The sequence below is a fragment of the Rhincodon typus genome, chromosome 7 (genome assembly GCF_021869965.1).
Source record: "Rhincodon typus isolate 14 chromosome 7, sRhiTyp1.1, whole genome shotgun sequence".
Lineage (NCBI taxonomy): Eukaryota > Metazoa > Chordata > Chondrichthyes > Orectolobiformes > Rhincodontidae > Rhincodon > Rhincodon typus.
The window spans coordinates 54,933,304-54,948,350 of NC_063338.1; the positions used below are offsets into that span (position 1 = coordinate 54,933,304).

The 15,047-nt window shown below is 38.3% G+C and overlaps 1 protein-coding gene across 1 annotated transcript in view; it reads right to left on the reverse strand.

Moving 5' to 3' along the window:
* pla2r1 (phospholipase A2 receptor 1) overlaps positions 1–9,602 on the reverse strand; it is a 120,667-nt gene extending 111,065 nt beyond the window's left edge. The window contains exons 1-2 of the mRNA XM_048599216.1: positions 9,248–9,602; positions 118–501 (exon numbers count right to left, since the gene is read on the reverse strand). Coding sequence (XP_048455173.1) covers positions 118–501; positions 9,248–9,362 — 499 coding nt within the window. The 5' untranslated portion in view covers positions 9,363–9,602. The remainder of the gene's footprint in view (positions 1–117; positions 502–9,247) is intronic.
* Between the last annotated feature and the right edge of the window lie 5,445 nt (positions 9,603–15,047).

The window sequence follows — 15,047 nt, forward strand, 5'->3', positions numbered from 1 at the left end:
AGCGACTAATTTCAAAAAAACAAATTTTCAGAGGTTGTAAAACTCAAACCATGAAAGCTGAAATTTAATAGTTCTATCTTATAGTAACACTTACTGAAGTATTTCAGCACTTCCTACCTTCATATGGATGTTCACATGGACCTTCATCCTGGGTCATATACCTCTTCCATCTGTCATACACCGTCCTTTCTGCTATGATACTTTGTCCTTGTCCAACAGTCAATTTATATTGAGAGGCACTAGTTAATACTTTACCACTGCAATGCCACCACAAAATTGGTATTATTGACCCACAGTTAAATAGCTTTAATGGTGGTTGTTTGGCACTAATATTCAGACCAAGACACATGCTGCTGCTTAGATGGAAAAGACGATGCTTTGATACCCATTTCCATAGCATGTTACTTGATGGCTGACTGCAGTCGTCAAGGATAAGCACTTGGTTCTTCACGGTTATGCACTTGTTGAGATGCTCACTTTGCAGAATAAAAATGTTGTTACCTACAGAAAAAGAGAGGAAATGTAATTTAGCAACCACATGAAACAACTTGGTAAACCATAGTTTATGGAATATGAAAACAAATTAATACACTGTCAAAACAATTAGTGTTTCTTTCATGGCACACGCTTCCAAATAAGTTATATAAAACATGTACTTGTTGCCACAGTTTCTTCATTTAATGGTACTACAGGGCTCTGGATTGATGAATACAAGGAAATGATGAGAAAATTAATTAAGATTTTAAATGTTTCCAAACACTTTGCTAACTATGAGCTCAAATTATTTGTCAAAATGAATTTCAACTTGGGCTACACTTTGGAATCATATCCTACTTTTCCAGTCATTGGACCACAGCACCTGCTTCCATCTGAATTTATTCAAATGGATCAGCATGTGGCTAGACCAAAGTAGAACAAGTGATCACATTTGCAGCCAATTTTTCAAATGAAATGGAGATCATTGCATGTTCTAAATTAACCGTATTGTGCCAACTAGCATGTTATTCTTTGTAATAGCTAATGTTATTTTGAAATAGAAGACTGACAAATGTGTTTCTGGATTGCATTCTCAAGATTATTTATGAACAAATATAATTTTGCCCCTGCAGAAGAACCTGGTTAGGTGTCATTTGCATTATTGTACTTGGTTTTATACTGCATGTATTTATTTATGCAAGTAATGAGCAATATTGAGATTTTGGAAAATATTCATCAAATTGATTTTCTTGTTTAAAATACCTTGGCTACTCAGATGGACTTAAAGAACTGTTCTATGTACTTCATACAGCAAGCTGTTCTAACCTGGAATGCACTGCCTGAAAAACAGTGGTGGAAGCAGAACCAACTGCAATATTTACAAAAGAACCAGATAAATACTGAAAAATCACAGAATACACAGGGGCAAGGAGTTAGATGAGGGAACTAACATTATTGTGAAAGCTCTATCAAATTTCTGGCACAAGCAGAAGTGGGCTGAATGGCCTTCATCATGCTGGATCATTCTATTCTACAATTTCAATTCAAGAGCGAGAGAGTAGGGGAAAGGGCAGAATGCCAGTGACAGAACCTAATGTCAATTTAAGCTGAAAATAGTCCAAAAACACTTTCATTGTTAAACAACATGAAGCATTTGTAAGCAAGTGTAAAGAAATGACATTTTAATGCTTTAATATAAGCTGCAGTGGAAATATTACCTCTTATTTCTGTTTATCAAAAAAGATAGAAATTGGTCACAAGTAATGAAACAATGATGTTTATAAAAGTTATATTTTAAGTCTGTAGCTTTAAATATAGGGTATTTGAAGTGGGCTGTGGCATTCGCTGTGCAGTTTGCCCAACCGAAATCTTGGGTGATTTGATCATTAGAGATCAAAGTTCCTTTTACTGAGAGAAGGTGCGAAGTACTTATAGGAAAATGGCACCAGTTTTGGAATTTGTAGCGAGTAGATACTTAGTTTCCCAAAGTCCCAGAAAAGTGTTGAAGATACTGGTTGTAGACAGTTGTGCTGTAAATGATCCATTGAATTCCAAGTTGGAAAGGGAATTAGGATCACAGATAGATAACTAGCTATTTATCTTGATACAAGGTTTCCATGTTACAGAATACAGGCTTCCCTACAAATCAACAAATACAACGGACAGATAAACAGGAGGTTGTGTGTAGTCAGGAAGGAAGGTTGCTTGACTAATGCAAAAGATGGTCATTGAATTTGCTACTCAGTGAAGCAGGGTTACGGGAACACACTGTAAAGTGGAGGCATCTGTGAACTGTTTGCTATAAGGACTATAATTTATAGAGAGTGTGATGTGTGGCAAGTAGAAAAGGGGAATGTTCTTTACTGTAGTTTAAAGTTAAAATTGCCTTCCAAAAAAATTAATCAGTAGTGTTTTAATCATTTTACTGCAAAGGTTTAAAAACATTAACTGTGCTATGTTTTACTTTCAGCTAATAACTTGAAGTTCAAATTTCTTTTTAAAAGTGGTCGATCTCCATGGGGATTAAAATTATGGCAGCTTCCTGTCATTGACACAAAAATCAGATTAGCTATTCTTCACTCCAGTGTCTAGGGATCAAATTCAAAAACATTGCAACAGGGGTTTACCAGGATTTGAAAAAAAGTTGATCAAAAATTTAATAAACAAAATCAATGCCAAGTCCAAACCAACTTGATCAAATTTGAAATTTGAAACGCCCATTCCAAAATTGGTTTAAAAAGGAGATATTTTTGCCATATGGATATTACTTAAATGTCCAAGAATGCAAAAACTGAACTTCAGTAAATGCAGTAAGTGGGAAAAATGAAAATGGCTTGTACTGTGCCAAAACATCACAGGATCCCTTGAATTTCTATATTTATTGAACAAATATTCATCGCGCCAACATTCTAACAGCAATAACTTAAACTTCGTCTTGAATTAGAGGAAGGGAGTGAAATTTATTTCTGTAAAACATTGTTGCCTAACACCTCCACACCATAAACCCAAATTGGACAATCAAAGCATTGTTTGAATTGTTTTTGGAGAATTTTATTTTAACATATCTAGAAAATAAAAGAATAATTTTGCTTCTTTACAGAATGTCTTGGCCTGAACAGAGCATTTTCCCTGGTTCAGAATGAACAGATGACTTGTTTAGAACCAGACAGAGGAAGCACCCTGGCCTGAGTTTCTTCCAGGAGTACAACTTGGAAGTTTAGACTTGGTCAATATAGTGCTCATTTTGCAGATTAGCTATCCTTGCAATCTAATTTGAATATTTCTAATCACAAAAACTGACTTAAATTTGAATGGCAATTCAAAAATAATTAGAATAGAACCAAGTGACTCAGCCTACAATAACATTTAGCAGTAGGATTCGAGAGTTTGATAGTGTAGTTCAGCAATTTACTGCTGGATTGAGCTGTCTAGTAGACTCCAGTCAGAGGAGAATAATGTAATTGATCGGATCATTACTTTGATGGAGGCTTAGACAGCTCTGCAGGGTTTAAGTGTCAGGCTGGAGTGAGTAATGAGTTAAGCAGCTTTCACACACTTGCTGAGATCTCACACATGCCATCATTCCACTTTCAGGGTGCTGGATACGGTAGTAGTTCAGGATTTGATTAAGAAAACAGCTCTTGTGAGTGATCCAAATGACTGATGTTTTTACCTCCCTTGGCAGCAACACCCTACAGACATACTGCCAACTGTTTACTGCAGGCTGCATGAGGAAATTCGATATCTTTATCCTTTGCCCACAGATTCAAACGTTTAATATTTGTTGAACTCAGATTTACAGCCATTAGTTTGATTTTTGCTCAAATTTTTCTCCAAAATTTCCAAACACCCTTATGTTTAAATAACAAGTGTTTGAACATGTTTCTTAGAATACTTAAGAGGTTATGCTTAACTTTTGCAAGTTCTGCTGAGCAGTTCTTAACTCTTCAGAGAGAATTGCAAGAACTAAGGCCCCAGACCTTTGCAAGCACCTGACCTAACTACTCATTACCTCAATAGTTCTCTCAAAGACTTGCCTGCTATTCATATGGAGAGAGCCCAAGTCCTATATTAAGAAATGGGGTGCAAAGGGACAATATTAGCACAACAGATTTTTAGCTTATTCATCAAATATCCATCTTTCCACTGGTACTTCCTCCCTGGGTGTCCTTTTACTGAGTAGTGCACAATACAAGCATTGTGGCAAGCACAAGTTTAGGTTGCATGTTAAATGCAGAATGCTCAACCAAGTATCACACACTGAGGAGGTGTAGCTGTTTCAGTTTATATCTTTTTTTTGGTAGCGGGGCGTGAAAAAAGGATGTTGTGAGATGATTATGTTTTGGGACTGTAATTCCAGGCAAAAGAGAGACAGAGAGAAATGAAGGTGGTCACATACCCTACTTGGAATTCTGTCCAACATGAAACCAGGATGACTTGATTGCTAACAGGGACAACCCAGGCTGATTTGTTAGGAAGGTGTGGCAAGATGTTCACATTGTAAACAATGGGGCACAGTCCGGAACAACCATTCTGACACTGCCCCTGGTAATTTGTTATTTAATAATTGGGTCATTAGAGTGGAAAAAAAATATGCTGATTATGGATAGACTTTCAGTCTCCGAGTTCTTGGCAGACAAGTGGGGATGGGGTAAACAACTTACTGCATGTGTTTGATTTGGCACTTGTCTGAAGGCTGAGAAAAGCACCATGATATTATGACTCGGCAAAACAAGCAGGAGCAGACTGCTTGGAAGTTAGAAATGATGTTGACTGATTCTTATGGCAACTGCGATTCAGTTGAGAGCAGGATACAAATGATAAATCTGGGGTGGAATTTTTATCCATGATAAAAGTTAAGGGGAGGGGGAAAAAGATATCTTTTCTGCAATTCAGTATATTAATTGTTTGCTAAGTAGGATTTCAATGCTACTTTTAGTTGATTTGAAAAAGAAAACTTTATCACATTTCAATCATTCACTGGGAGTTCAAATATCTCAAGGTTATTAGTCTCAAATGATGATTGCAACACTTTGCAGGTACTGAAAGGCCTTCAACACCAGTGGCATCCCTTTGATTGTTGAGCAATCAGAAACAGATGGCATTTCCAAAGGAGCAAAAGCAGAGGCCGCTAAGTTTCATTGCAGACATTCCAAATGTAATTTACACCATTTCGTTAGGCTGGGCTGTTAGTCATCTTTCAGATGCATGGAGACTCACTAGAAAGGTCTAGAAACGATCCATTATTAAGGCTGTCCAACATCTTGGCAGAGATTTCAAAAAGTAATTGGAGCAAATCAGTTGGCCAGACATCTTTTGTGAAACACAGATGGCACATGGTCAGCTCTTCAGACGTCTCTGGAACATCAATTGAAATCTGTATGTTGTCCAGCTTACATATCTGAAATAAGGTGTTGTCTCCTTCTGGGGTACTTCACTCCTTGAATTTCTCGTCTCTCTCCTGTTCTCTTTTTGCTACTCCATTACAAAGTAAAAGTGGCAGTGAATCATCTAGTAATTTTGTTTCCAAAATGGCCTATAGATTTGGTTTCCATGGTAGGAAAAGATAAGGCTTCAATTTATTTTTTGGTCAGCTAATCTTCACTTACCTCAAAGTGGTTATAGGCACCTGCAGATGTTCAAACACACAATATTAAGAGACATTACTTGATCAATTGGAGTTTCAATGTGCTCACGTTCAAGAATTGGAGGAGTGACCAGATTTTGGGTGGGGATTGATTAAAAATTAAGGGTTTGATGGACAGATAAAAAATTAACTATACTTGGCCACATTGCAGTTACACAGATATTTAGTTTAAGCTCAAGATTTCATACCATGTCATAATGTCATAATTTGCACCCAGAGAGATAATAGTAGCCTGACTATAAATGCAGAGAAAACATAAGGCTTAAACGTCTACTTTTCTTTTCCCTAACTGGCGAAATCAGGATTGGAGCTATTCCACTGCACACTATCCGGCTCTGTCTATTTACATTCTGTAAAACAGTAAGATTTTCAGATAGCTAATATGCTCTTACATCATATTTACCTGCAAGGTATCAGTACTTGTCACAAATTATTTTCTTTAATTGAGAGAATTTATCCCCTCCCTGCTAAATAGCTTTTCAAGTCTTTCATATTGCACTTGTTGGGACAGACAAAATAATTCCAACATTCCAAGGGAATAACAATTTTTACTGCATAAGAAACCAGGGGCTGATTTGTTGGCAAGTGGACTCTAATTGCCATGGAGAATGCACCATGTTTCTGCTGTAAGGTGAATGCTCACTATTGTTCATCATGCTGTGCAAGATCTCTGATAGATTTGCTGTCATCATCCTCTTTCGTAATAGGGATCTATGGAGCCTGTTTGGTTTAGTGTGGTAGGTTATCAAGTGGATTTCATCAATGAAAAGAGGCTCTCACGAGAAACAAAATGTAGTTTGTCGGATGGTAGCAACAATGTTCACATTATACTGACGTGATGAACGTTATGGCAGAGGTTACGAGGAGACCCAGAGGGTAGATCTTACTTATTGAAATCCTTGATACTCTTGCACCAAATCCACACATCCTGATTGTGAATGAGTGCTTAAGGCACTCTTCAACATGAAGCCTTTCAGACCCTTAGACAACAGTTCCTTTTTAAACTCTAATCTTCTTCATGTCTTGATGAATGCAAGATAAAAAGGTTTTGACTGTATTACCTTTTATTTTAAACCACTCATGGGATTCGGGTGTTGCTGGCTGGGCCAGTATTTATTGCCTGCCCTAGTTGCCCTTGAAAAGGTGGTGCTGAGCTGCCTTTTAGAACTGCTGCAGTCCAAGTGCTGTAGGTTGACCCACAATGCTATTGAGGGAGGGTGGGTTTAATTAAAGAATTTGAGCCAGTGACTGAAAGAATGATGTATATTTCCAATTCAGGATGGTAAATAGCTTGGAGGAGAACTTGCAGGTTCTTGTTCTTCTAGATAGCACTGGTCAGGGGTCTGGAGGGTGCATTCTAAGGAGATTTGTTGAATTTCTGCAGTACGTCTTCCACACAGTGCACACTGCTGCTGCTGAGAGTTAGTGGTGGAAGGAGTTGGTGTTTGGGCGTGTCTAAAGCACTACCACCCAAAAAGCCAAAGTGTTTTTTTTCCAAAAAATACTTTTTTTTATTGGACAACAGAAATATACTCAGCAATCTGAGGCAGGATTTAAATTAGTTTTTTTTGTTCAAAATTTAATTGCTGGTGGCAAGAGGAAAATCAGAGCAATGGCAGTCATCCACTGTACTGAATGTGGTTAATAAATTCAAAAGATTGATGTGAAGAGGTACAGCTAATATGAAGATCAAATAAATAAAAGGTAGAAGGTCATGATAATGCTTTAAAGTGCGGATGTAAGCATCAGTCCACCAGAAAAAGACTTTGAATGCTGGTTTGCAGCTAAATGATTGCAGAAACATGGTTTGAGTTAGACTGTATCAAATGTAATTAATCATGTGGCAACTGCTATTTCAGACCATTTATTGTGTTTTCTTGATCCTTGAGATGTGGGCATCACTGGAAGACCAATAACACTCAAGAAACTTGACAAATCCAGGCCAAAGCAGCTTGCTTGTTTAGCCCTTCAAGCCTAATCTGCCATTTAATGAAATCATGACTGAACGTCCAGCTCAGTACCCTGTTGCTGTTTTCTCCCCATACCCTTTGATCACCTTAGCCCTAAGAACTAGATCTAACACAAAAATTGGAGGTCTCGCATCATCTGTGGGAACAAAGCAAAGTTAACATTTCAAATCATGAAACTCTCCATTCTTCCCACAGATGCTGCCAGAACTGCTAAGTTTCTCCAGCAATTTCTGCTTTTGTATCAAATATTCAGCATCCACAGTTTTGTTTTAAACTAAAGATTTATTTGAAAACATTCAACATTTTGGCCTCAACCACTTTCTGAGGCAGAGAATGCCACTGGATCATTACTCTCTGTTGAAGAAATTTCTCATCTCAGTCCTAAATGGCTTACCTGATACCTTTAGGTTGTAATCCACAGTTCTGTATTCCCTGGTCATTGGGAACATTCTTGCTGCTTTCAGCCTGTCTAGTCCTGCTAGAATTTTATACGTTTGTATGAGATCATCCTTCTAAACTCCAAATGAATATAATCCAAACGGATCCAGACTCTCTTTGTATGTCAGTGCTGTCACCCCAAGAAAGTCAGTCAGTCTGGTAAACCTTTATTGTATTTCCTTTTCTCCATAACATCCTTCCTCAGATAAGGAGGCCACACTGTTGACAACACTCCAGCTGTGGTCTCACCAGGATCCTACACAATTGCAGCAAGACATCCCTGCTCATGACGGTCATCCGCAGTACTGAAATTAGTAAATCCAAAAGTCTGATGCGTGTAGGTACAGCTAATATTGAACACCAGTAGGAGGACATCGTGAAGGAAAAATATATTTTAAAATTAACTTTAAAAATCTGCATCTGAAACATAGTGTACTCAGCAAATATAACGGAAACTCAAATCATGCTAACTCTATCGAATATGAAACGGTAGTGTGTATTGTATCTGATTCGCCCCGCAATCTTTGTTAATAATCAAAAAGAAAATCCGACTTTTGGTGCCATAGCGCAGAAGAATAAAGGGAAACTTCCCAAGCTGTTTTAAGAATGGTAGGTGAATTCCACGCACTTATAAGTTGAAGTCAAATCCCTGCCGAATTATCCTTGAAAACATGAAAGAACAATCGCGACATCTCCATAATTATTAACAGGCACATGCATTAGAATGAATAGCGATTAAATATATCCCTACGCAAACAATCACCTCCAATTTAATTTTTTGTTTTGTGGAATTGGCAGAAACATGTCGAAATTACAAGAATAAAAACTGTTAATTACAAACGAATCTGCGGGCAGGGGGATCAGACTGTCCGCTACCATGTTTTAACTGAAGAACATGTTCAGAACAAACTGAGTCAAATCCGAAGTCAACTTTAACAACGTACACGTGTTTAAAAGGTTTACAGTTTGTTTATCAATAAATGGGGGCGGCTTCACCATTTTTGGGACTTTAGAGACTTTACGCTAACTTCTCGCAATGTGTAAATCATTGCAACTGAAATTGACTGTTGAAATTGCACAGACACGCTGAAGAACCATGATATTTCTACGAGCTGCGCCATCCTTCAGTGCATTAGCGGCTGCCGTTCTTGTGCGTTCCCCACCCGCCTGAACACGAGAAGTTTTTTTTTGTTTGAAACCAGCCGGCTCCACTCACCCAACAACCTCAACAACTCGTTTTTATTCAGCACCGAGGCGGCTGTGTATGTTTCCTCAGAGGCGGCTCCAATGTAACAGGACCACAGCAACATCCACTGCAATAAGCGAGCCATTTGGCTGAAGCTGAGAACTTCACCGTCCACAGAGCTGGTCTTAAGGTACCGCGTCTCCGACAGCAGAACGAATCCAGTTAAACTCCTAGGGTCTTCTCTGGGCTCGGTACGTCACCGCTCTTAATGTTACAGCCATATTTCCGCCTCAAATTTAAATTAACACGCCCTCTCTCACTGTCATCGATGGTTCTCTGTCACACCAGGTATATGGTCCCTTTGATTTCTCTCATGTGGTCCATACGTTAGCCAACAAATTTATACCATAAGTATAAACCCTCTTGCAATACAACAGTCGATTTATAAAGCAAAGGCTCTAGTATTTAACATTTAGTAATCCACATTTATATAGTGCCTTCACCCGAGCAAGCTGTCCCAAACGGCAGCACTGGATTTAAGTCACAAATTGACCGGAGCCAAAAGAAAATATATTAGGATAAGTTTCTAAAAAAATTTTTGCCAGAAAGAACATTTTAAATAGGGTCTTAAAGTAGCAAAGAAAATTTGAGTTTAAGTAAGGATTTCCAGAACAATTTGCTATTCCAAAGTGTCATATCTGATTCTGTCTGTTTCTCCGTCCACAAATGCTGCCAGACCTGCTGAGTTTCTCTGGCATTTTCTGTTTTTGTTAGGATTTCCAAGGCTTAGGGTTTTGATGATTCAAGGAAATTCAGCCAACAGTGGGAAAAGGTCCTTAGAATGTACAAATTCTCAAGTTGAAGGAATCTAGATTTCCTGGAGGGTTGTTGTGCAACAGTAGGATATGGAGAAAGGGAGTGTGAGGTCATGGAGTGATCTGAACATGAATTTAGAATTGTGGCATTGGTGAATTAGGGGACAAAGTAGATCAGTGTTACAGAGGTAATGAATGAACAGGACTTGATGTTGGTTCCACAAGCAGAACTTAGGACAGGTTTATGGAGAATAGGGGATAGACACTGGCCAAGAAAATATTGGTGTGGTTAAGTCTGGAGGTAGCAAAAATATTTATGAGGATTTCTGGAAATAGATTAAACGAAAGCAGTTGCAGAAATAGCAAATATTATAATGGTGAAATCAGACAGTCTGCAGTAGAAGGGGTATGGAGCAAGAAACAGTGGTCAGGGTCAAATCAGATTGTGAGCAGTACACAAACACATTAACTGATTTGGGTCTTGCAGAAAATGGTGGACAGGCTTTAAGGAGTTGGGAGTTACTTGCTACAGAACTTCTAGCTTCTGTGTTATTTGTAACTTTTTCCTTCTCCTCATCCTTTAGCAGTACTATTGATGATAGTTATCCTCTGCCACCTAGTCCAGGTGGCCGGTGTTAATACTGGGACCTCCAAAGTGAGTATTGGCAAGGTATCAACATCGTGCCATTACACTCAATCCAAAAGCTGCACGTACCCCACATTCTGGTCAGGAAAAGAAATATTACCATATTCTATTACCCGTGCTGAGGTAAACTGATGCAAACTACTGCTACAGCTGAGACTTGTTTGCTTAATACTAACAATGATCTGTATTGAATATTTGTGCTGGGCAAGGCTCAGTTATTCAGTGAATTGAGCAAACAGAACAACGAGTGTATTTTTGTTTCATTTAAGTGTGTAATTTATAGATGATTTTTGTCATATTTAAAATATTCACTAACTCTCCTTGTGTAACAATAAATACTGTGTAACAATTAAAACTGTATATTTATAATTCATTTCTGAAATGTCTGTGAAAAGCTTGCAAAGTTTTTGATAAAAACTATGATCAAATTATTGATCCCTTTCAAACTCAAGCACTTTTAAAAAACTTTCAACCAACAATTGCTTAATTTATAAATGGAAATTAAATTCATTGCTTGAAACCAAACTAACTTTCCTGCAGAAAGGTATTGACTTTGGCTTTTTCTCTTTCCAAAGCTACAAAAAGCCAATGATACTCAGGACATTTTTATGCAAGTTAATGAAGGAAAATATTAGATATTTCAAAGTTGTGCCATCTGGACTTAAAAAGCAACTTGGAGAATTGGTTTTCTGCCAGAGTTGAGGCTATTTTGTCAGCTTTCTTTAAGCCAAGTCAAATCTCATGTCAGGCCCACAGTAATAAATCCATAATGTACCCACTATATTAACATGCAGCAAGCCTATTATTTTAACCTAGTAGAGGAAGGAAAGATTTTCGTCTGAAAACCAAAGTGTTCATTTAATGCAAATTCAATGCAGCTTGAGGAGAATCTAACATTTGTAGGTGTCATGACTCTTCGACTCAGAAGTCCTTTATGAAAAGTCTGAGGCTCAAAAATTCTGTTGTTTATCCTGTCATCAATTAACTAAGACTTTTTCTTGTGGTGCCTTTACATCATGACCCGTTACCACATTGCGTAAGCCTGTAATATCGAAATTGCAATGTTTTTAAGTCCATTCCTAAACACGTTATCTATTGCCTTTTGAAAATTATATAGTTGAAGACTTGGACTGAACACTATGGGAAGTTAATGTGCTGTTCTTGCATTGTTGCATAGTTCTGACCGTTGTGACTCTTATCTTTTGGTTTAAAGATCAAATACAGGAAGAGAAATGGAGTCTGGCCTGATTTCAGTTTACCTCTATCATGGATCTCCCATAGAACACTGAAATCAAAACCCTTCAATATCAACATGCAGTGTAATACTTTTGAAAAAAAAAATCTGTCTGATAACATGAGTTGAGCTGCTCAGCAAGATATGAGATATTACAATAAAATTCCCAAGTTGAGGTCAAATTAATTAATGTTTCTTTGCAGAACACATAACAATTTTATTTTACATTTTAATACAGATTTTTTAGATAAGGAAGGGGACCTACATATATTGTTATGCTATCGTCCCACTTATATTTAAAAATAAAGTGTAGATTGATCTACCCTTAAATTTCCATCCGTTCCAAGTTTTGAGTGGACCTGTGTTCAGGGACTAAGAGCTGTTCCCAAAAGATAGGTGCTGAGTCATCTTTATAAATGCAAATTGGGATAAATTACAGTGCCATTTCTGTCTGCAACTACTTTGCCAATTCTTTAATACACCGATAAACCATGGTTAATATGAGCTGTACCCAGAAATTTTATTTAAAAGATTCATGTTTGCTTTAAGGTAAAACATTGCAAAAATCAAGGAAATTATTATGTTTTTTCTGAAAAAGGGTCCCGACCTGAAACGTCAACTTTCCTGCTCCTCTGATGCAGCCTGGCCTGCTGTGTTCCTCCAGCTCCACACTGTGTTATCTCTGACTCCAGCATCGGCAGTTCTTACTATCTCTGAAATTATTTTCATATTAGATAGTGATTTTTTGTGACTTAGATAATTTTCCCGCGTACATAGTGGTGATATATTCTCTTATACAGATACAAACAATGCAGTTTTTCTTCATGGTTCTGGAATTTCAAGTCCACCTGAGAACAAGCACAAGGATACTAGTCTTTTTTTTAAGAAAATGCATTATCTTAAAGTGACTTCAACATATCAGTTGCAATGCTGTGAGTCAATATCAGGCACTTCAGACATTTGTAATCAATAGCCTTGAGGTGCTTGGGTCTCAGCAGGTCTAGCTATATGCTCAACAACTTAGCAAGGGTGCCCTGGCAGATGCCGCGTTGGCTTTGTGGGATAAATGTGTGGGAGAATATGGTTCCCCAAAAAGCAGAGGAGGTTGGATCATAGAATACTTTTGAGCCTGAGTCAGATAGATTTTTGACTGACAAAGGGGGTCAAATGGAATAAGCAAGAAAGTAAAAGCTACAACCAGATCAGCCACAAATATACCAAATGGTGGTTCAGGTTGGAGTGATCAAACAGCTCATGCCTGCTTCATACCTATCTATTTGTATGCTTCAGGTGGCAAGGTAGGCATTGGTTCAGGAGCTATCATAGTCTTGAAGAGTCTATGAAGCAGGCTTCTCAAAAGGATGCCAGAGCTGAGGAACTTAAGTAATATAAAGTTTGGAGAAACCGAGACTAAACCAGTGAAGTTTAAAGAGAGGCCTAATAGAGCTGTGACTGAATTTTCCCAGGAACCAACCAAGTGCCAATTTTGCTGAGTTTCATGGAGGGTTTCAGTGCGTGAACCTGAGTGAGTTTTCTCATGCTATTCTCTGCAACGCAATCATTGTCAATGCACTATGCCTCTATGACACCCCACACATCTTATCTTACCTCTCGTTACAGCTGAAAGTATTCGTTGCTGCAAACACCTCCCAGAATGATTGGGTGTTGTGACAATTTTTTAAAGCCCAGCCATACACTAGGTAAAGTGCAACCAGCCAGGAGCTGGCCTTCATAGTACACATAGAACCAAGCTATACAGGTTAACCATCTTTAATTTCATCCCAGATTAGAACCCTGCCCCTCGAAGGGAGTGCTATTTGTCACCATTCCTGGAATCGTCACAAATGTGAAAAATTTAGTCAAAAATTCAGCTTGCTCCTTGTCTTTTTCTGCCCTTTCCTTGTCTTTTCCTGTCATCCTTACCTCTTTCTTTGTTTCTTCATGCTCAATCCTCTTTAACTATTTTCTGAAGGGTCTAGGCCCGAAACGTCAGCCTCTCTGCTCCTATGATGCTGCTTGGCCTGCTGTGTTCATCCAGCCCTGCACCTTGTTGTCTACAATATGCACTGATTGGAATGTCTCACTGGTCTCTCCTGCACCTCCATAAAGATCAGACGCAGTGCTGTTTTCCAATTATTTCCAACCTCTTAGTCCTGGCAAGCAATTCCACTTCTAGTTTACTTGTCCAATCAATTAGCCTGGCTTTTGGGATCTCCTGTAAAATCATCAGGACATTTCTTCCACCTGCAAGAAGGCTTTTGCAGTTTCCACTACTATCTTTTTTTTTGTCAGGACAAAAACCCGTGTGTTCTCTTATACCTTTACAACTTGCCAATTTCCACCTAATCTTACATTGTCTCTTGTTCCAAAATATCCTAGCAAAGAGTCCTCAATCTTTGTCGTGACTCACTAGGGTGGTGTGCTGGAAATCAGGCCCCACTACTCTCAGAGTCATCACAGATTGAACAATTTCATCACTACTAACTGACTGAAAAACTCAGGTAAAAAGAAAAAAGCTCATCAGTTTTGAACAGCTTTAAACACAAAACTGCTTATGATAAACAAAAAGTCTTTAACCAATGGCAAATAAAGGAAATAGGAATTGCCAATGTATAACTTTCTAACTTTAGCTCTGTCCCTTTTTAAATTTCCGTCACTGGGTGCAGTGATAGTTACCTACCTCTAAATTGTTCAATTCTTTCAAAGAGGCAGCACAGATACAATCGGCTGAATAGTCTCCTTGTGTGCTATAAGAGTCTATGATTTTACTCTATACTTCTTGAGAACAAAAGTATATTGCATTTTTGCATCCCACCCCCCAACCTCTGCTGCAAGCCTGCAGCTCATCACTCTCACTTATCTGCTTAAGGGCATATATAGGACATTTCTGATGTGACTGCCTAACTGCTGAGGGTGCCAGGCAAGTATCGTGAAGCCCACAACCAACATAATGTCTATATGAGAATTTTGGAAGACATTTGTAACAAGTGTTCAATTATTGAGGTGGACATAAGTTCCATGTTTGATTATAGAATGCCCTGTCAAGTTGGTCATGGACTTTCTGTACTGTCCTGCATGTTGTGGAAGCTCCCTGCCCTGTACATTCAGTACATTATGTGATAACTGAAACGGTAC